This window comes from Perna viridis, chromosome 9 (assembly GCF_037379345.1).
Source record: "Perna viridis isolate PV_CMFRI_1.1 ecotype Kerala chromosome 9, ASM3737934v1, whole genome shotgun sequence".
Classification (NCBI taxonomy): Eukaryota; Metazoa; Mollusca; class Bivalvia; order Mytilida; family Mytilidae; genus Perna; species Perna viridis.
The window spans coordinates 44,287,050-44,309,601 of NC_142453.1; the positions used below are offsets into that span (position 1 = coordinate 44,287,050).

The 22,552-nt window shown below is 34.3% G+C and overlaps 1 protein-coding gene across 4 annotated transcripts; it reads left to right on the forward strand.

The window, feature by feature from the left end:
- The first annotated feature begins 631 nt into the window (after nucleotides 1-631).
- On the forward strand, nucleotides 632-21,729 carry LOC148608662 (phospholipid scramblase 1-like). 4 transcript variants are annotated; one of them, XR_015915571.1, is made up of 12 exons: nucleotides 632-886; nucleotides 6,397-6,457; nucleotides 7,074-7,196; nucleotides 9,481-9,612; nucleotides 9,923-10,000; nucleotides 10,538-10,614; nucleotides 14,877-15,010; nucleotides 15,298-15,418; nucleotides 15,851-15,947; nucleotides 16,873-16,974; nucleotides 17,789-17,847; nucleotides 20,007-21,729. XR_015915571.1 is itself a non-coding variant. In XM_088547199.1 (11 exons), exons 2-11 carry the CDS (start codon nucleotides 6,439-6,441, stop codon nucleotides 20,058-20,060), a joined length of 894 nt encoding a protein of 297 aa, XP_088403325.1. In that variant the 5' UTR covers nucleotides 632-886; nucleotides 6,397-6,438; the 3' UTR covers nucleotides 20,061-21,729. The 4 variants fall into 4 exon arrangements, 2 of the variants coding, with proteins under 2 accessions (XP_088403325.1, XP_088403326.1); XR_015915570.1 differs by having other exon boundaries at nucleotides 21,359-21,729; XM_088547199.1 differs by lacking the exon at nucleotides 16,873-16,974.
- The last annotated feature ends 823 nt before the right edge of the window (nucleotides 21,730-22,552 follow it).

The window sequence follows — 22,552 nt, forward strand, 5'->3', positions numbered from 1 at the left end:
TTATAAAGACTGATATATTTATTATTATTTTTTTTTATCATATCTCCTTTTTTGGGTGTTACTCGGTCAAAGTACTGAAATAGGTTTTTATTAGGCGCAGAAATTATGTTCACCTTAACTGAACTACGTTCTAGGTAATATTTGATAGTTTGAAATAATATCCTTTTTCCAATTAGGAATACCTCTAGCATAAATTATATTAATGTTTTTTAAATCAAGCAGGGAAACAATTTAATAGGGTGGATATTTTTTCATAGTCAAATAATTTCCTCTGGAAAAACAATTAATGTGGAGTTATATCCCCAGGATAAGATTTCATCCGGATAGCATTATGTCTTACAAATACATCTTTAAGGATTAGAGTTAGGGTCAATTGACATAGTACATGTGAAAAATGATTTATGTTAAATCCTTATTTTAAAACAGTGTGAATTCAAATTGACATTTATTTCAATATTGAAAATGTTCATAATCAAATTATTTGTAAGGAAACGCTGCATATGATGAGGGGTCTATATAGTGTTAATACGATGATGCGTAAACCCTGGACGTAAATTTTCTGTAATATTTACTTTTAAATCTTTCAAAATTTCCTTCCAATGCAACTTTTCCGTGAAACTGATCACATGGAGGTCACGTGTTTCGCGGTGTTGATATAAATCTATAAAAAGGATAATAACTAAATTACTGAATTGATAAAATCTAGGATAAACCCGTATAGCAATATCAGGATAAGAAGCAGAAAGTTGGAAACTACCGTAATGGTGCTTGGTACAGGCATTTAAAAATGAAATGTGGGTCAAAAAATAACGATTGTTGTGGTTTGTTGCAAAACAACACCGTTCTAGTTAATGAACTCATTGATGCAGCCAGGATTTAGTGTGAGGTAAGAATACTATGAGATTAAAATTATGTTGTTTAACCTGAAGTGTATGGATGGTCTCCTCTACATGTACAATGCACATGTTGATTTTGAAGTTATTTAAAAAAATACATTGTAACGGATAGTCAAGATATGTTTGTTTTTTTTCTTCATTTTTTTTTGTCGCAGAGGCGACCAAGCGAAATAAAAATAGCCTCCCAAGACGGTCGTGTTCTAAGTTCCTAGTTGATAGGTACAAATTATATACAATATATAGCTATATAGCTGCGGGAAGCGGGAAACAATAAATGATGCGCCCAATATATTAGCTGCTACTTGATTCATTTGAATTTAAACTGGATTTCCTTGGGGCGGATCCAGGGTTTTTTGAAAAGTGGGTAACCAGCCTATAACTTGCTATTTTTGCCCCAGTTTTGCATGAAATTAACAAAATTTTACAACCAAAATGTGTACTTTAGGGATTCAACCCATCGACTCCCCCCCCCCCCCACACACACACACACACACACCAGAACCGCCACTGCTTTTCCTTACACAAATTAAGGTAATTGGACAATGGGGCATTTACGGGCACAGACACAAGTTTGCTCAGTCAACGGAGTGGCGCCTGATATACATTGTATACAGTTATGGGATATGAAAACCAATGATAAAATAAAAAAACATCAAATAAATACAGTTTTCAATGCCCAGAGTGTGAAAAAAATGTGGGTCTTAATGTGTTTCCTCATTTTTGCCATGTATACAGCCTTTTTCATTATGTGACGGTTTTGGCTACTTTTCCATTATTATCTCTCCTTAATACACATGGCCAGGTAAAGTGAATTTTACTCTTTTTTGGCAGATATATATTTTTTAATACTGTTTAGCGGATTTGATAGTTCCATTTAACAATTACTTGTAGGTATTGTTCATTTTAAATGATTGTCTTTTTAGACTAAAATTTTGAAGAGCCAATTTTACTTCTTTACCAAAAGAAGTTTGATATAAGATTTATATATAGTCTAAATGTGTAATTTACATATTGTCTTGAAATTTGCTTTACAAAGTATGTTTTATAGATCATAGGATTTGTATAAATCCTTCTAATTCCTTACTAACCTTTGGAAACCTGATTCATATCAGGGGAAACTCCATCAAAATGTTGGTTTGAAAACTTAAATAGTTTGATTTAAACTTTCCTAAAATTCAAACTAAATTCTGACTTTAAAATGAAGTAAAAAATTAAATATAAAGCTTACTTAGCTAATTTAGGTCCGTCATCACTCTGCGTTCTCTTTAGGGTTAATTTTTAGTCCGTCCTCTTTATTTACCTCGCCAGTGCCATCTGTTTAAAAGCGGTATTGTTTTTGAAAAGTGCTATTGCATAAGTTACTTCTATTTTTGAAACATTTACACAAACTTTTTACATTGTTGAATTTGAAATATTTATACTGATGTTTTCAAATGTTGATGTTCTGGTATATAAAATATGAAAACTAATAAAGTCTTGAGTCTTATTGCCGATTTAAAAAGCTCAGATTTCAGTGGAATAAACTAGTCTAGAATGCTGCAACTTTATGGTACACACTATCGTCATTAACTGTTGATATGAGGTCTGTCGTCTATTGTTTTGTTTGAAGGTTCATATAGAGTACTTTAAGGTTTTCTTTCTATTTGTTCAGACAGATATATACAAATGTATAAAAAAAGCAATTCTAGACCATTCTAGTACACAGGGGTTACGGATAAGCATATTGTCTGAACCCGCCCTGTTACAGTTATATGAATGCATGTAGTAGAACACAAGGCTGAATTATCCCCAATCTGGGGGACAAGACCAAGTATTAGATTTGCTCTAGAATCAATATCCTATGTTCAATTGTAATAAATCTGGTATTTTTAATTCCATATAAATAGAGCTTTCCAAAATTCACAAAACATACACCACTTAAAAAGTCCCTTTTTCTTTAAAGGGTGCACTATACAGTTATGTTAAGGCGCGCTGTTTCGCACACCAAGTTACCCGGTCAAATTTTGTTAAAATTAAAAGTTGAAATTTGGTTGATATATTGTTTAAATGTAGTTACGCATTTATACGTAGACAGATGTAATGTATGTAATGGTAAACAGGTGTAATTTAAAGAAAGAATGGTATCCGGAACGTTTCAGTCCCCTGCCGTATTAGGTTCTCTCCTCAGCATTAGATGGCTGATTTTCAAAATACCTTATTCCGCACGAACTTTTGGAACTAAAATTGTGAGAGAATGAAACAAAAAGGGTCTTATTATTTTTACCCTTTTTCCAACTACTCCCTGCATGCTTTCATCCTGTAGTAGTGTCTAAGTGTCTGATATTTTATAAAACATAGTAATTGGCTGTTAGTTTTGGAAAGGCACCCGTGATTTGTACTAAAACTCAGTAATATTTTTTTCAGTATGTTAACATGGCTTCTGGATTTTATAACAATAATCACTAAATTACTTATAAATGACTTGAACCTCCACACACCAAGGATTTCAAAAATATGCAGTTTTTATGTCAAAACACTAGAAATTTCTGTGCGGACTGCCTCAAAACAGCTTTATTTCAACAAAATGAGACCAAATATTCAGAAATGACCTAACTGTATTGTACTACCTAAGACAGTTCAAGATCACTGAACAGTGAACACAAACCAGTCCCTTAAGCTAACATATTACACTTATACTGAAATACTTTGAAACATAATTGTGTTCACCTGTCTTTAGCTTAAAGCTAAAATGATTCTTTGATACTCGCAATGTCGATATATAGCAGTTCACAGATACTTTATTTGTTACAATAGTTACATCTTCGTAAACATATTAAAGATTAATCAAGAGAACCAAGGTTATAACAGTAATCAAAAGAATGTAATCCAGGGACGAAGACCAGACATGCAAAACAGACAAACACAACAAAGAACATAAAGTAATTAAAATAATACATACAAAGTAACAAAAGCAAATGAGCAACTCAGAGTCCACTAAAAACTGGGACCAAGTGTCTATAAAACCAAAAGATATGTGGAATCGTCTTAAGGAATTCATTCCATCAAAATCTAAAAACTCATGTACTTCTATTTAGAAAAAGATTATCAAACTATGTCACAAAATGATGAGATTGCTGACATATTTAACTACTTTTTCTGCAGTATCAGTCATAATTTGGGTAAAAAGTTTGATAAATCTCTACCGGATATTGAACAACTTATGCCACCTAACTCATTTAGTATACCAAAAATGACTAAAAGTTTTGTTCAGAAGGAAATCTCTGGAATGCGAACTGCAAAGGCTACAGGATTAGACAATATATATGTTAAATTGCTTAAATTAACATCAAGTGTAATAATTTTTGAAGTTTTAACATTTATTTTGAACTTTTCAATTGATACAAACTGTGTGGATAATGACTGGAAAAATGCCAGGCTTACTCCTATATTCAAATCAGGCGATGAACATATTGTAAACATCTATAGACCAGTTTCGGTATTGCCAATTGTTAGCAAAATTCTTGAAAGACATCTCTTCAATACATTTTACAAATATTTGTCAAATAATAAATTAATAACTACAAGTCAATCCGGTTTCCGACCAAAACACTCTTGTGAGACTGCATTAAATGGTTTAGTTGCTCATTGGCTCAAGCATATTGACGATGGTAAATTAACAAGTGTATTATTTATTGACTCGAGTAAAGCATTTGACACTGTTAATCATGATGTTTATTTTATAAATTGAAATCTTTTTGTGTTTGTGAAAACTCTATTTTGTGGTTTAAGTCATATCTCTCAAATAAAGAACAATGTGTTGGTTGGAAAGGAAGTTTTTCAAAGTCAAAGAGTATATCTATAGGTGTTCCTAAAGGTTCCATACTTGGGCCACTATTTTTCATATTGTATGTAAATGATTATCCAATTAGTTTAAAATTTTCATATGCTACTATTTATGTGGATGACACTTCACAGGATGTTTCAGATAAGTCGATTGATAAGATTGAGAATAAATTAAAAGCAGATTTTTATAATTCAATGCAGTGGATGAAAGACAATAAATTAACAATGAATCTTAAGAACACAGTGTATGTTCAAAACAACGACTGTCAAAATGTACAAAAATAAATATTGAAGTTAATAATATTGTTATTGAAACAGTTGATGTAGCTAAGCTGTTAGGACTAAACATTGATTGTTCATTGACTTGGTCATATCATATTGATTGTTTAACCAAAAATATATCCAAGAAAATAGGAGTTCTGAGACATTTGAAATATTTTATGTCTAATTCTGCATTACTTAAGGTTTATAACACTGTAACTTTCTCACATTTCAATTATTGCTGTACGATCTGGTCAGGTGAAAAAAATGCTTCCAATATTAATACAATTTTTGAACTACAAAAAAGGGCTGCTCGGATTATTTTGAACGAGCAAAATTTTATGACACCATCTGCTACATGTACTTTTGAACAGGTTAATATGGATGCCATTGCCAGATTATTTTGTTTATAGAAAGGCAATTCTTGTTTTTAAATCAATAAATCAAATGGTTCCAGATTATTTAAATCTATTTAAATATGTTCGCCAAGTTAGTTCAAGATTAACAAGACAAAGTACCCAAAATTTACTATATGTTCCAAAATCAAAAACAGAGTATTATAAACGATCTTTATTATTTCTGGTAGTTATCTATAGAATGATCTGAATGGAACTTTAAAAAAATGTACAACCATAGAATATTTTTTGTTAAAAAGGTATTTACAACAATATTATGGTCATTAGTTTATTTGTATTGCTAGTCAAACATTGTTTATCTTTTACTGCTATATTGTAACTTTTATAATCTATGATGTATATATGTATATAATGCAGGACCATATTGTAAACTAGTTATGTAACTAAATATGTTATCCTGTTTAAATAAGGAGATTATTATGGTAACATGGACCAGGTACACCGGTAGGGTAAACGTCCTCTGCCTTTCTTGAAAGAGAGGTGAACCTATTACACGTTTGAAAAATATGGTATGCAGGTACATTGTATAGGGATTTTTTTCATAACTTTTGTTTTAGATTGGGTCTATGTGATACACATTCTGACTTTGTTGCATTACACCATACCTGTTCCTGTTTCTGTTTTACAGTGCTTATTGAAAAAATATGTTTGAAAAGTCAAGGTACACTTTATTTAGCTGAAAAAAAAATAGGGTGGATATATCTACATTTGTATAGGGTGCACATCTTTTTTAATTTGGCCTTATGATTTACGAAGATTTGGCGTTCCATAGTGATAAGATGTGCTATAAAATTCACATAATACATGTACATGTACGTAGAATGCTAGAATGTAGTACATGGACGATTTGACACGATACATGTACAACATGTATGTGAATTATATGTCAAACTAGACTCTAATATATTCACTTCATTATATAAACACATTGTACACGAATGCTCTGCTGACATGCCCTTTCTACTGATGTAACGAATTATTCCTTTAAATTTTGATAACAGGTCTAAAACAATTCAAACAAGCTAGTGACATCACAAAATATCATGCAGACAGGTGAGACAGGTAAGATACTATAGTGGTAAAAGGACGCAAATAAACGGAAATCTAAGTGAAAGTGACTGTTAAAACTGCTTGGTTTTTTCTTAGGTTAAATGTGAATATTCTTCCATGACTTTTTTGAGTATTCTTACATCTGATGGCTAGACACTCTTCTCCAGAGTTCCAAGCTATCATTTGGCCATTTTTAAACAACAGTAAAAACCTCCCTAAAAGGGGGTTCAACCCCTCAGAAGTCTCCCCGAGATCTAAGTTATGCAATTTACATTTATTTTTGTCAACTTCTCAATGAACATTTCGTATCTAAACAAAACTGTTTCGGTTTCGTGTTTCACTATTATAATCGATTTGTGAGGATAATTTACGGTTCAGCTAAACAATTCTTTGTACACATGCTAACTAAATAATTTACATACACTTTCTGCAGTAATATAATCCAGGACATTTTAAGATAATTGATGTATGCTTTACTGCCATTTGAGCTTTATTTATTTTATTGACTATAGTCAAATGTTGGTTCGTATGTAATTTTAGCCATTAACAAGTACGTTGTAAACAATGGACATTACAGGCATAAATTGAGCTATTCTTTTTAATCATTTGTTTATGAAAATTGTTTCAGTTGCTCCTGCTCGTCAAAATAATGACCGATACGCTGTGATAGCGCCCGGGGGTCGGAAGGCTGTAGATGAATGGGGCAATAGATTTACTGGCCCCTCCAGTCATACAGTGACTAAGCAACCAGGTAGAGCGTCGCTTTTATGGCTTAATATGCGATGTATATGTAGATACATTAACAATTACACAAGGCCGGATCCAGACACTTTGAAAAGGAAGAGTGCCAGCCAAGATTCCTTAGGAAAGAGGGGGGTGAATTTGCTAAGACATTATTTGCCATTTTGTGTCAGTTTTATACATGAAAATGACATTTTTTTATGAAAAGAGAGAGGACTGGGCCAACACCCTGCACCCCTCTGGATCGGCCACTGCAAGTAAGCATTGCCTTCAAAAAAAATTTTCACACATTTTCAGGAAAGCGAACTTTACTCACTAGTCTTTTTTGAAGGTGGATGTAACTTTCTGTGCAAGACTTCCGCATAAAAATAGCTGCTCGTGGACTTCAAAGACCAAGAATTAAGGGCTATTATAGCTATGACCTGCTAAAAAATACAATACCAAACTACGGCAAAGGCTCATTTTCTTGGTTTCATTTCTCGACTTTGTTGTGTGTAGACAATGTACATGTACTTAGAAAAGTAGCTGTGAAACAATAAGGGGATACTTTCCTTAGTACAAAGACATACTATACGTTTAAAAGCAATTTATATTGGGGTAACTTAAAGGCTAGCCTATAAACATGGTACAAACATGTAGCTCGATGAGCGCTTTCGGACTTGCCTATTTGTTTCTTAGTTTAGTTGAAGCAATTGCGCTTGATAGGAAAGCTTGAATGGCGTTTTTACATGAAGTTGTTACTGTAGACATCTCTTTCTTAAAGCTGTGTCTTAAGCTTGTTGCATGTACATTTTGTAGCTACACGTCACTCTGCTATTGATTACACATGTACAAAATACAGAAAAAAGGTCTTTGCTTACTTTTATTCTGAAATTTAGTACATGAATTAAAACCTAACTTAAGTGTTCTATATTTGAAAGATAGCATAATTATACATGTAGGTAAAAAGTTACAAGAATAGTTATCAAACGTTGGTTATGAATGACCTAAATTTGATATACGTGTACTCTTGTACTAATTGAAAGAAAAGATTCGTAAAAAATAATAGCGTCACAAGAGAAAGTTTTGAGATGTATTCCATATAAGAATTCTTTCAGTGACATTGCAAAATTTAAATGTGAGTTATCGAATTGTAAAGCATAAAATAAATCAAAAGTACGTCGATGTTATTGCTACTTTATCGAAAAACTGAAGAAACGTAAATTTAATTTTGAAAATGTACATATGATATACTTGTTGAAACTTTTGGCAACGCATATTGTTTTCTACAGTTGATGTACAGTATTATAATTGGTCTACATGTAAATAAAGTACACTACAAAGTCAATCCCCAAAGTTGATTGAAACGGGAAATAATTCGAACAAAAATGTGCGTTCCTATGTTTGAAGTATTAATATAATTACTTCCGGTTTATAGTGACGTAGCAAATGTACTAACAGCGTAGGAGAAAAACACTTGTGTGTTTTGGTTGATATAAAAACGTACTACTTTTCATAAAAATGAAATTCTAAACAAAAAGTCCTCCATGTCTTCTCTCAACATTGAAACACAATGTGAAGACTTACCTTACTTGTATTGAATTCTCAAACTACGTAAAAATCCATACAAAGAAAGTTATATTGCAAAACCGTCATCTTGGTCCACAAAGGAGATGCCAAATCGTCGTACAAAATGTTATCCACAGTGAAGGATGAACAGCAAGCCAATTACAGTACCACCTACACTCTTATTGGCATTAATCATATGTAAATACTTAAAAATATAAAAGATAAAAGTATTTCCAGTATGTTTGTCCTTTGTCCAGTTCTTTTAAATGTTTTGTTTTTCTTAGATGATATACATGTTGTCTAGCATTATATCTGACGTGATTCGGTTCCGTCTTTTTTAAAGATCAATCAAGGAAATTAAAGTTATAAACCTGTTAAATCTGAGCCTCTTTACAATGAGAATCTGAAGTTTATCTATGCACCATTTAAATCAAAGGAATATATAGGTAGTATTAACTGCAACAATATTCTTTATCATAAAGTGGTTATTTCCAAAATTTTACCGCATTTTGCTGACTATGTAGTCAACTGTTATGACACCGTCAGCTCAAGATTAATTGACATTCGACACTCTATTTACTGCAAAAATCAAATGTGTGCTTCCTCATAATATATTTGTAAATATTACAGTTATAAAAATCTTCAGTTTTCTAATAAGTTACAAATGATACAATTACAAATACTATAATTGTAAATGTTTATCATAAGACGTCACATGTTTTGATATCAACATTGTCTGTTGTCAGGATTTGGACAAGTTGTTAAATCGTATAAATGGGCCCCCGCTCCAGAGTCATTACCGGATGTACCTCATGGATTGGAATATCTGGCTCCTCTCGGGAATATTGAGATTCATCAAACCATGGAATGGGACGAAAGTAAGCATTTTAACAACTTTTTTTTGTTGGTGTTATACTAAATTAACAAATGTTTAGATAAAATATACGTATTCTTGTTTTGTGTACTGCAGTATCAACCTTCGATCGAGCTATGTATTCTTGTTTTGTGTACTGCAGTATCAACCTTCGATCGAGCTATGTATTCTTGTTTTGTGTACTGCAGTATCAACCTTCGATCGAGCTATGTATTCTTGTTTTGTGTACTGCAGTATCAACCTTCGATCAAGCTATATCAAACTCAAATAAAAAAAAATGACAAAATAAAATGATAAATGTTTCGTCATTTCAGTTATGTCCGGATTCGAATCTGAAAACAGATACCGAGTCATTAACGACCAGAAGGACCAAATCTATTTCGCTTTAGAAAGTAAGTTAAATTTAATATTACACTTCTGTATTCTGAAGCAATACAATATACATGTACTTTTCTTCTGGTTTTCCTCTTAATTCTTTCGACTTTCGAGTTATGGCTGATAAATCTATCATTGGTACTGTCATTTTATCAGCCCATTTAATTGATTGAACTGTTTTGTTTTTGTCTGAACGCTGGAAATGATAACGTCGAGCATTTAGTACTGTAATAGTAAACTTCCGATGGACTGTGGGACATAGGATATCTTCTGTATTTACTGCGTATCAGTCCGATGGGACAAAATTGCTTCTTCTTGAGGCCACGTTACACGGCAGTAAGATTTTATTATCATCTTGTGTACCAAATTTCATATCTCTACCACAAGTCCACTGTCATATGTTTTATGATTTGTGGGTTTGATAATGATGTTGTACATGTACCTATACAGCTCACTAGTCATATTTCGTCAGATTTATGGCAGCTATTGTTTATATTAAAAAGCATCCTTCTAATTGTCTTTAATTAAAATATTCCCTTATTTGTCCTTTTTAGAATCAACAGGGAAAGAAAGAATGGCTGGTGGAGGGTATAGAGCACTGAGGCTTCATGTAGTGGATAGTTGTAAGAAGGTATTAACATAGTACATTGTATATTATGAGGCAGTGTGTGAGGGCACTAATTTATAGGCCATTCATAGTACATTGTACAATATGAGGCAGTGTGAGAGGGCGCTAATTTATAGGCCATTCATAGTACATTGTATATTATGAGGCAGTGTGTGAGGGCGCTAATTTATAGGCCATTCATAGTACATTGTATATTATGAGGCAGTGTGTGAGGGCGCTAATTTATAGGCCATTCATAGTACATTGTATATTATGAGGCAGTGTGTGAGGGCGCTAATTTATAGGCCATTCATAGTACATTGTATAATATGAGGCAGTGTGAGAGGGCGCTAATTTATAGGCCATTCATAGTACATTGTATAATATGAGGCAGTGTGTGAGGGCGCTAATTTATAGGCCATTCATAGTACATTGTATATTATGAGGCAGTGTGAGAGGGCGCTAATTTATAGGCCATTCATAGTACATTGTATATTATGAGGCAGTGTGTGAGGGCGCTAATTTATAGGCCATTCATAGTACATTGTATATTATGAGGCAGTGTGTGAGGGCGCTAATTTATAGGCCATTCATAGTACATTGTATATTATGAGGCAGTGTGTGAGGGCGCTAATTTATAGGCCATTCATAGTACATTGTATAATATGAGGCAGTGTGTGAGGGCGCTAATTTATAGGCCATTCATAGTACATTGTATAATATGAGGCAGTGTGAGAGGGTGAGAATTTATAGGCCATTCATAATACATTGTATAATATGAGGCAGTGTGAGAGGGCGCTAATTTATAGGCCATTCATAGTACATTGTATATTATGAGGCAATGTAAGAGGGTGAGAATTTATAGGCCATTCATAATACATTGTAAAATATGAGGGAGAGTTATCCTAAAAAGGATGAACGGATAAGTATAGCTCATTTGATGATATAATACACATTTAACTTGTAAGAAACTAGACCAATCAGTCTTAAAAAGAAACTAAATGAAAAGTTTTGTACATGTAACTTATGAAGTGAAACACAATATAGATTATATTTTTAATGATATTGTGCTTACATGTGTATTTTCAAGGTTATCAAAAATGTTAAGCACTCAATAATAAAGGGGAATAGGGTAGTGACTAAACAATCTTGAAGGGGGGAAGGGTAGAGGTTAAACACTCAATAATAAAGGGGGATAGGATAGTGGTTAAACAATCTTGATGGGGGGGGAGGGTAAAGGTTAAACATTCAATAATAAAAGGGGATAGGATAGTGATTAAACAATCTTGACGGAGGGGAAGGGTAAAGGTTTAACACTTAATAATAAAGGGGGAAAGGGTTGTGGTAAAACAATCTTGAAGAGGGGAAGGGTAAAAATTAAGCACTGAATAAAAGGGGATAGGATAGTGATTAAACAATCTTGACGGAGGGGAGGGTAAAGGTTTAACACTTAATAATAAAGGAGGAAAGGGTTGTGGTTAAACAATCTTGAAGAGGGGAAGGTAAAGGTTAAACATTCAATAATAAAGGGGGATAGGATAGTGATTAAGCAATCTTGAAGGGGGGAAGGGTAAAGGTTAAACATTCAATAATAAAGGGGGATAGGATAGTAGTTAAACAATCTTGAAGGGGGGAAGGGTAAAGGTTAAACACTCAATAATAAAGGGGACTAGGGTAATGGTTAAACAGTCTTGAAGGGGGAAGGGTATAGGTTTAACACACAATAATAAAGGGGGATAGGCTAGTGGTTAAACAATCTTGAAGGAGGAAGGGTAAAGGTTAAACACTCAATAATAAAGGGGGGTAGGATAGTTGTTAAACAATCTTGAATGGGGTAAGGGTAAAGGTTAAACACTCAATAATAAAGGGGGAAAGGGTAGTGGAAAACAATCTTGTGGGGGGGAGGGTAAAGGTTACACTCTCAATAATAAAGGGGGAAAGAGTAGTGGTTAAACAGTCTTGAAGGCTGGAAGGGTAAAAGTTTAACACACAATAATAAAGGGGGATAGGGTAGTGGTTAAACAATCTTGATTGGGGGGGGGGAGGGTAAAGGTTAAGCACTCAATAATAAAGGGTAAAGGGTAGTAGTTAAACAATCTTGAAGAGGGGAAGGGTAAAGGATAAACATTGAATAATAAAGGGGATAGGATAGTGGTTAAACAATCTTGACGGGGGGAAGGGTAAAGGTTTAACACTTAATAATAAAGGGGGAAAGGGTTGTGGTTAAACAATCTTGAAGGGGGGAGAGTAGAGGTTAAACACTGAATAAAGAAGGGGAATAGGGTAGTGGTTACAAAATCTTTTGGGGGGAAAGATAAAGGGGGATGGGATAGTGGTTAAACAATCTTGAAGGGGAAGGGTAAAGGTTAAACATTCAATAATAAAGGGGGATATTGTATTGGTTAAATAATCTTGAAAGGGGGGGGGTAAAGGTTAAACACTCAATAATAAAGGAGGTTAAGCACAGGCGTGGTCACTTTGGTTAAAACTTGGTACGGGGTGCAGCTGGAGCTGGAAAAACACCCCCCCCCCCCATTCATATATTTGTCTACAAGGAAATCAGTTCCATTTAGATATTTTTCAGCACAAAATACATACCTATTTATATATTCTACTACTGTGTAACTGACATCTTTTTGAATTAAGAAAACATAAATAAAAACAAAGGTATCCTAGAGGTTGCAGAAAGGGCACACAATTGCTGAACTTTTGATCAAATCCCATGCATCTGTAATTTGTCACCTCATCAACTAAGTTTTCCCCATGGCATTAGCTATAGCAGATACTAATTGAAGATTAAATGGAAAGGTTGTCTTAGCAATAAATTATACACTGAAAGTTTAGAAATATGACCCATTGATACATTTGTACAGTATACCTAAAAATGAGAATAATGCCTTTGTGAACTATAGCCACGTTTAAATGTATAAAGGGAACTAAATAGAAATAAAATATGAGTAAAACGTAGAGACAAATTGATTAATGTGATAAAAGACTCGCATTTATCAATTTGTTTTTACGTTTTATTCATATTTTATTTATATTCAGTTCCTTTTAAACGTGGCTATAGTTCACAAAGGCATTATTCTTATTGACGTTTAATTTGAGCCACTTCACAACATAGATTTTTTTTTTATTTTACCTAAACACTGACAGCCCATTGACATTGGAAATGAAAAATTTATTACCCAATCATATATATCAACTCTAGAAAAAACAGGCCCATTCCAGCGGCACGCTTGTATATACTGGTATATAGGAATTGACCCCCATGGGGACAGGGTAGTGGTTAAACACTCATTTATGAAGGGGACATGGAAGTAAGTTATAAATACTCGTAATGAATGGGGACAGGGAGTGGTTAAACTCTCATTTATGAAGGGGATAGGGAAGTTACAAATACTCATTAATGAACAGGGACAGTATAATGGTTAAATGCTCATTAATAAAGGGATAGTGGTTAAACATTCATTAGTGAAGGGGAATAGTGTATTGGTTAACCTCTCACTAATGAAAGGGGCAGTGGTCAAACTCTTATTTATGAAGGGGCAGTGGTTAAACTCTCACTAATGAAGGGGGCAGTGGTTAAACTTTAATTAATGAAGGGGCAGTGGTTGAACACTCATTAGTGATGGGGTACAGTGAAGTGGTTAACCTCTCACTAATGAAGGGGGCAGTGGTAAACTCTCACTAGTGAAAGGACAGTGGTTAAAGACTCATTAGTGAAGGGGAACAGTGTATTGGTTAAACTCTCACTAATGAAAGGGGCAGTGGTTAAATTCTTACTAGTGATTGGTGCAATGGTTAGACACTCAAAAATGAAGGGACACAGGGTAGTGTATAAACTGTCACTTATGAAGGGGGCAGTTGATTAACTCTCACTAATGAAAGGGGCAGTGGTTAAACACTAATTAATGAGGGGCACGGAGTAGTGGTGAAACTCTCACTAATGAAGGGGGTAGTGGTTAAACATTCACTAATGAAGAGGGCTGTGGTTAAGAATTCATTAATGAAGGGGAACTGGTTAGTGGTTAAGCACTCATTTATGAAGGAACAGGTAGTGGTTTAACTCACTAATGAAGGGGTAGTGGTTAAGCACTTATTAATGAAGGGGGCAGGGCAGTGGTTAAACTCTCATTAATGAAGGGGCAGAGTGTTAGCCATGTGATAGATACTACGGAAACTTAAACGGATCTGCTGTTTTTTGTTTTTTTTTTGGTTTTGTTTTTTGTTTTTGCAAATGACACATGCAGCTTTTTATTAGTAACTTTTATCATTCTCTGTAGGAAATCATTAGAATGAGTAAGGAGTATGTTTGTTGTGCCAGCTGTAGGACGTTCGACGACGATATCGACAGAAATGGCGATCTGTTAAAAATAGAATGTCCACCCGGTCACGTGATTGGATACGTCAAACAAGCGTATGTATAAGTACAACGCTATGGTAAGAAAAGAATGAAAAAAGTGAGTACGGAGAAAACACACAAATTTATCAATGTTTTCTTTAATACCATATTTAGTCGTGATGCATTTCTGCACAACTTGAATTACCGGTACTTAAAAGAAAATATCTGCACAATATATTTGCTACCTAAATTGAAGACTATTTGATAACATAAGTGCATATAGATATTAATCAAACTCTCACAAGAGCACGATCACAATAGCTGACCAACAAAGCAACAAAGGTCTCCTGTTTTTATTTAAGGAGCAATGGATGTTGTATACCTGCACACTACACAGTATGTGACTCATCGAACACACCGTTCCTATTTATAGACAGCCCAAGATGTACCTGTGATTGTCCATGCAATGATGTGATATTCAAGGTATGAATTTGACGAGCAACAATAGAGAAAGAAAAAATGTCTATTACAGACAAGTTTGGCACTGTTTCAGTTAAAACTGGTTGTTAATTCAACACGCACCTTTGTAGTTTTGTCATATAAATGTTTTTTTTTAAGAAATTAAATTGGGATTGCTTGTTAGTTTCTTATTAGCTGCTGTACATTGTTTCCAGTTTTATATTAAGAATTTTGGAGGAAACGTTGTAGTGTATATTATTGCACTGTATAGTGACTCCCTTTGAATTTAAATTAAACCTTTTATCATTTCGGTAACTTTGCTATTACCCTATATTTCTTATCTCCATGGCGATTAGTTTAGTTTATCCTCGATCAAAAAATGTTTTACACGAATCCGCCGTTGATAACGAAAAGTCCATATACAGTATCTGATGACGTTGACTTTTTGTTACATAGATACTTGACGTAGATGATGGTAATGAGGTCGGATTTATCAAAAAGAAAGGTTCAGTTATGGATACTTACGGTGACGCAGACATCTTTCATGGTTGTTGTACGTGAAGTATGAAGATTAAGGATTGGCGATATTGATAGTCCATATCAGAGACATATCAGCTATACTTTATTGTTAAAAATGATCTTATAGTATTCATTAATTGTACAATAGTTGTCGATAAACTGGTCAATATCGTGATATTTAGACTGCCCACAGGGCAGCGGTATTGACTAAGACTGTGATAATGACCGAGCCGTAGGCGAGGTCACGGGTGGATTTATGCTTGGACGTGGCGGGCGTGCGCACCCCCCTAAAATTTGCAAAGCAAAGGTTATCATGGCAGTTTTAGATTGAAACTTTAATTTCTCTCAAATTTTACCACAAAAGGTATCTACATTGCACCTACTTAGAAGGATACTTGAAAAAAAATTAACCTCAAACAATTTTTCGCCTCTCTTCGTTCCGCGAATTTTCACTGTGCGCCCCCCTAATCTAAAATCCTGTATCCGCCCCTGGGCGAGGCCATTATCGCTGTCGCAGTCAATACCACTGTCCTACGGGCAGTCTAAATATCACGATATTGACAACTATTATGTTTATTTCATTGAGGAACCATATCCTCGATTTTTTTAGAAAGCCATGCAAATCATGTTTTTGCATATTTACATTGACAACTGCTTGATCACGAATGCGTTTTAATAAGGGGGATGCAACTCTAAATTCGTAATGGGGCATTATCACATTGTGGTAATGCAGGCAGACATTATCTCATTATGACATAATTGACTGGTAAAACTCTATACTGTAGATTAATTAATACCATGGTAAAGGTTTTATTAAATTGAAATTACTGATTTTTTACTGATATGAAATAATGTGCATTGAAATATCAAGTGTGCATTGCCACATGAAAATGCCCATTTGTTTTCTGCATAGTGCATGTAATACCCGCTTAAGATTACCATAATAGTTGTATTTTTAGATGATAGAGGACATTGTCGATACATTGACTGCCTTTGCGGTGTGATCTCGCCTACAACATTGATAATGCTATAACCTGCGGCTCGATACATAACCATCGGCTGTTAGTTTATAATCTTAGTGCTATTACTTATATTGTTCATGTTTTTTTGCATCGGCCAGAAAAAAAAACAAAAAACCAACAACAGCAAAAAATATATATACATGTAAAATAATTCAATGAAGTCGTGTATTCTGGTAAAAACAATTATTATACCGAATGTTCTTTAAGTGTCAGTCTCTGTAAGAATCGGACAATCTGTGAAACATGATAATCTATGACAAAATCCTTTGCACCATCAGAATCAAAGAAAGAGGACATAATTATGTTTTCCATATAACTTTGATAAATTGGTTTAAAACTTCATTGGAATTCCCTGAAAATGGACATTTCAAGGGCAGATAACTATATCAAAAATCTTATTTTTCTAACATTCTACTGAAAAAAATCTGCCCAAATCCAGCGAAGCAGAGATCAAATAGTGATATTTTCAAATATAGAAAACATCGTTTGGTAGTATTTTATATAATTATATACTACTATTGTCAGATGGGTGACATGCAGACTTCTGATTTTCCCCATTTTGTCTGATTCTAGCAAGGACTTGCACTTTATTGTTTCTAAAAAAAAATGAAAATAATCTTTTTTTTATATTTTTTCCTAGAATATATTTTATTTGACATTTTTAAACCATGTAACAAGTGGCAATCTTTCATTGTGTCTGGTATGTTGTTTTGATTGGGAATGTATTACTGAATAAGCTTTTTTTTAATACACTTTAAACAAATTTATTTTCAAGCTGATGCAATGGATCTCACTTTTTTTTAATTACACGTATTTTTCATCTTGGTTACAATATGTTTATTTTTTTATATAGTTCCTAAAGATTTTGATGTGATTAAGAAGGCTGTTCTTTTGGGTGGAATGTTCCTAGTGGTAAGTTTAACGTTAATCATTGACCTCTGGCTGGAATGTTTCCGGTGGTAAGTTAAACGTTATTTACTGACCTCTTAGTGGAATGTTCCTGGTGGTTAGTTTAACGTTAATCACTGACCTCTGGGTGGAGTGTCTCTGGTGGTAAGTTTAACGTTAATCACTGCCCTCTTGCTGGAATGTTCCTGGTGGTGTTAAACGTTATTTACTGACCTCTGAGTGGAATGTTCCTGGTGGCATTAAACGTTATTTACTGACCTCTGAGTGGAATGTTCCTGGTGGTAAGTAAAGCGTTATTTACTGACCTCTGGGTGGGATGTTCCTGATGGTAAGTTAAGCATTATTTACTGACCTCTTATTGGAATGTTCCTGATGGTAAGTTTTACGTTAATCACTGACCTCTGGGTGGAATGTTTATGGTGGTAAGTTTAACTTAATCACTGACCTCTAGGTGGAACGTTCCTGGTGGTAAATGTAACGTTTATCACTGCCCTCTGGCTGGAATGTTCCTGGTGGTAAGCTAAACGTTATTTACTGACCTCTGGGTGGAATATTCCTGTTGAAAAGTAAAAATTTACTGACCTCTAGTTGGATTGTTCCTGGTAGTAATTTAAACGTTCATCACTGACCTCTTAGTGGAATGTTCCTGGTGGTAAGTTAAACATTATTTACTGACCTCTTAGTGGAATGTTCCTGGTGATAAGTAAGGCTTTTTTTGCTGACCTCTTGGTGGACTGTTCCTGGTAGTAAGTTTAACGTTAATCACTGACCTCAGGGTGGAGTGTTCCTGGTGGTAAGTTTAACGGTAATCACTGACCTGTGGGTGGAATGTTCCTGGTTGTATGTTTAACGTTAATCAGTGCCCTCTGGCTGGAATGTTCCTGGTGGTAAGCTAAACGTTATTTACTGACCTCCGGGTGGAATGTTCCTGTTGAAAAGTGAAACTTTAATCACTGACCTCTAGTTTTAGTGTTCCTGGTGGTAAGTTAAACTTATTTACTGACCTCTTAGTGGAATGTTCCTGGTGACAAGTAAGGCTTTTTTTGCTGACCTCTTGGTGGACTGTTCCTGGTGGTAAGTTTAACGTTAATCACTGACCTCTGGGTGGAGTGTTCCTGGTGGTAAGTTTAACGGTAATCACTGACCTGTGGGTGGAATGTTCCTGGTTGTATGTTTAACGTTAATCAGTGCCCTCTGGCTGGAATGTTCCTGGTGGTAAGCTAAACGTTATTTACTGACCTCCGGGTGGAATGTTCCTGTTGAAAAGTGAAACTTTAATCACTGACCTCTAGTTTTAGTGTTCCTGGTGGTAATTTAAACGTTCATCACTGACCTCTGGGTGGAATGAACCTGGTAGTAAGTTTAACGTTAAACACTGACCTCTGGATGGAAAGTTCCTGGTGGTAATTTAAACTTAATCACTGAGCTCTGGGTGGAATATTCCTGGTGTGAAGGTGAACGTTAATCACTGACCTCTGGATGGAATGTTCCTGGTGGTAAGTTTAACGTTAATCACTGACCTCTGAGTGGAATGTTCCTGGTTGTAATTTAAACATTAATCATTGATCTCAGGGTGGAATGTTCCTGGTGGTAAGTTAAACTTCAATCACTGATCTCTGGGTGGAATTTCCTGGTGGTAAGTTTAACGTTAATCACTGACCTCTGAGTGGAATGTTCCTGGTTGTAATTTAAACATTAATCATTGATCTCAGGGTGGAATGTTCCTGGTGGTAAGTTAAACTTCAATCACTGATCTCTGGGTGGAATTTCCTGGTGGTAATTTTAACGTTAATCACTGACCCCGGATGGAATGTTCCTGTCCTGGTAGTAAGTTGAACGTTAAACATTGACCTCTTGGTGGAATGTTCGTGGTGGTAAGTTTTACGTTAATCACTGACCTCAGTTATTAAACTTGTAAACTGCAATACATTCTTGGTAGACTTATTATAAATTATCTACACCAAGACCAAGCACAGATCAAGATATTTTGGGAAGAAGGGTTACCGAAAAAGGGGGTGTCCATGATTTTTTTTGCATAAAATTTGTAACAATTTCCCACAAAGGGGAGGAGGGTTCCTATTCACCGAAACATGCCCCACCTGAACAAAGTTCCATAATAGCTGTAATTGTGTTTCAGTTCTAGCTAAATATATATTGTGTAGGACTTGAGTGAATTTAGACTGATTAAAGAGCATCCTACATATGCACATCTCTGAAAAAAGGAATTCTTCAAAATAGTGACGCATTTTGGAAATGACGTATGCCGCTGGGAAGTGATTGTTATGACTTTTAACTTAGACACACAGCGTGTGTAATATTAAGTCTTGCACATAATCATTGGTCAAGCGATTTTATACACATATTACCTGCAGTATTGCAGTGGAGGGTGTTACGCTGAAGTAACACATGAAGTATACTAAATGAGTGTGTCACTTCGGTGAATCATCCTCAGCTGCAGGAAATATGTGTAATATAAACTGAATACCTTTTTTAATACATCACATGTTTTTGAACATGTACGCAACCTTTATGAAATATATGTGAAATTTAACTCTGGTATAATTGTTGCATTTCCTCAGATAAATTGTAGTCTTGAAATATAAAAACGTTTTAACAATTTGATAAATCAGCAATAACACAAAAACAGAACTCTTCCACTCTTTATTTTTTTTCAAATAATTTGATCTTAAATGAAAATGATATCCAATGTGAAGAAGAGGCATTTCCGGTCAAGAGAATGATATATAGTGGTCAGGGTGATATGTCGTGACAAGGGAGATACAGGTTTCTATCTTGATATGTCGTGATAAGAGAGATACATGTTTATATATCGTGATATGTCATGATAAGGGAGATAAATGTCTATATCGTGATATGTCGTGTTTACTATATCGAAACAACCAATAATTTGTTAATGGCGGAGCTAAAATGGAATGTACCAAAATAACGTATAATATTTAAACTATAGGAATTTATCATTTTTGAATGAAATATAATAAGACACCAGAGCCATTTATAATCAACTAAGTACAATGTTATTTAAGAACAAACAGCTCCGTTCCACAAAGGCAAAGACTAAAATCATAATATGTTGTAGACATGTGCATTATTTATTGAAGCGTGAACCGTCAGGTTCAACATTCTTAAATTCTCATAGCTCCAGCTGTATCTGTTTAATGTTTAGCGGGTATTTACATGTACGTATCTTTCTCTGCTGTTCAAGAACCTAAACCCCTTTAAAAAGTAAAACTCCGAAGCATAGTTTTTTTTCTAAGATAAGAACGGCACAAGTTATAACAATTTATGCATAGCTGATAGTTGGGTCAGGTTTATTTCTCGAATTTATGCATGTAGCAGTCAGTTACGTCCGGTTTATCCCTGAAATTCACGTATAGCTGCCAGTTAAGTCAGGTTAATCTCTAGAATTTATTCACATTATAAACTAGATCTATTATCATCTTATTATAAATACTGCTACTTGTATATTACGTTTGTAAATCTTGATAATTTTCAGGATTATCTACATTTTGAAACTAGCGGTCATCATCATCACAACTGAAATTCTATGTTAATGTTACATGGTGGACTTCACTAAAACTTGATGTGAATGTTACATGGTGGACTTCATTATATATTGTCTAGAAATTACAGTCGTTTTGTTTATGTTTTTATTGGTACATCAAATGTTTGGACTACAATCTCTCAGATGTTAAAGTACAAATTGTTGTTTTTTTTTAAATTTTATGTTACTGTATTAAGTATTTATGTTTAAGATCTTACATTTTTAATGTATTTCTTTTTTTTTATCATACATTTATGTTTGTTTATATTTGTTGTTTTTTGAAAGATGAATATTGTAATCTTATAATATATACTTAATTTGTCTATGTACACATAATTGGCCTTAATGAGTCATATGTCAGCATTAATGGATTTAGAGACCCTGAAAAAAACAAGACACCAGCAGACATACTGTGGTACAAATCAAAACTGAAACTAGATTGGGAATACTTTCGAATCTAGCTATGTTAAGACTGAAAGCTTGTGCAAACTGAATCCTGATCAAACTAAAACCTGGCATAAAAAATCAAATCCTGTCTTATGTACAGAAAACCTATCTAAACTAAACCCTGAAGTGTGAGCCTGTATGTTCATAAACAAAGTGTGTAAACTGAAAGCTAATTTTAAGCAGTTAAAACTGTTGAAACTGAACAAACAGAAAAACCTTACTAAACTAAAATTTTGTCAACACCAAAGCATTTCTTGACGTTCTTTCCCAGACAGCATATACCCTTTGGGTCAATGTTGCTATGTGGTTGGTTGGTTGGTTGGCAAGAAAATGTTGGTCCAAGGTAGCAGAAAGGATACTGTAAATCTAAGTTAAAATCATCATTTACCCATATCGCTGTGTAAACGTTGGAAGTGTATTTTTGCATTACTATTTTTGGATTATACTTACTTGCAATATGTCGGATGCCGCTTGCGGAGCGGGACATGTTTATCCTTTCGAAGCACCTGATGCCACCGTCGGTTTTATGTGCGAGTTGTTCATATTTATGTGTTACGTTTTCCTCATTGTCAGTTTTTATAAAGTAATCTATTGTATTCGGTTTGCTATATTGTCAATGTAGACAGTCTTTTTGTACTGTTTTCACTGTATTCCAGCAACATAAAAGTAAATTGAAAGTGAAGACGAAATAATACATAC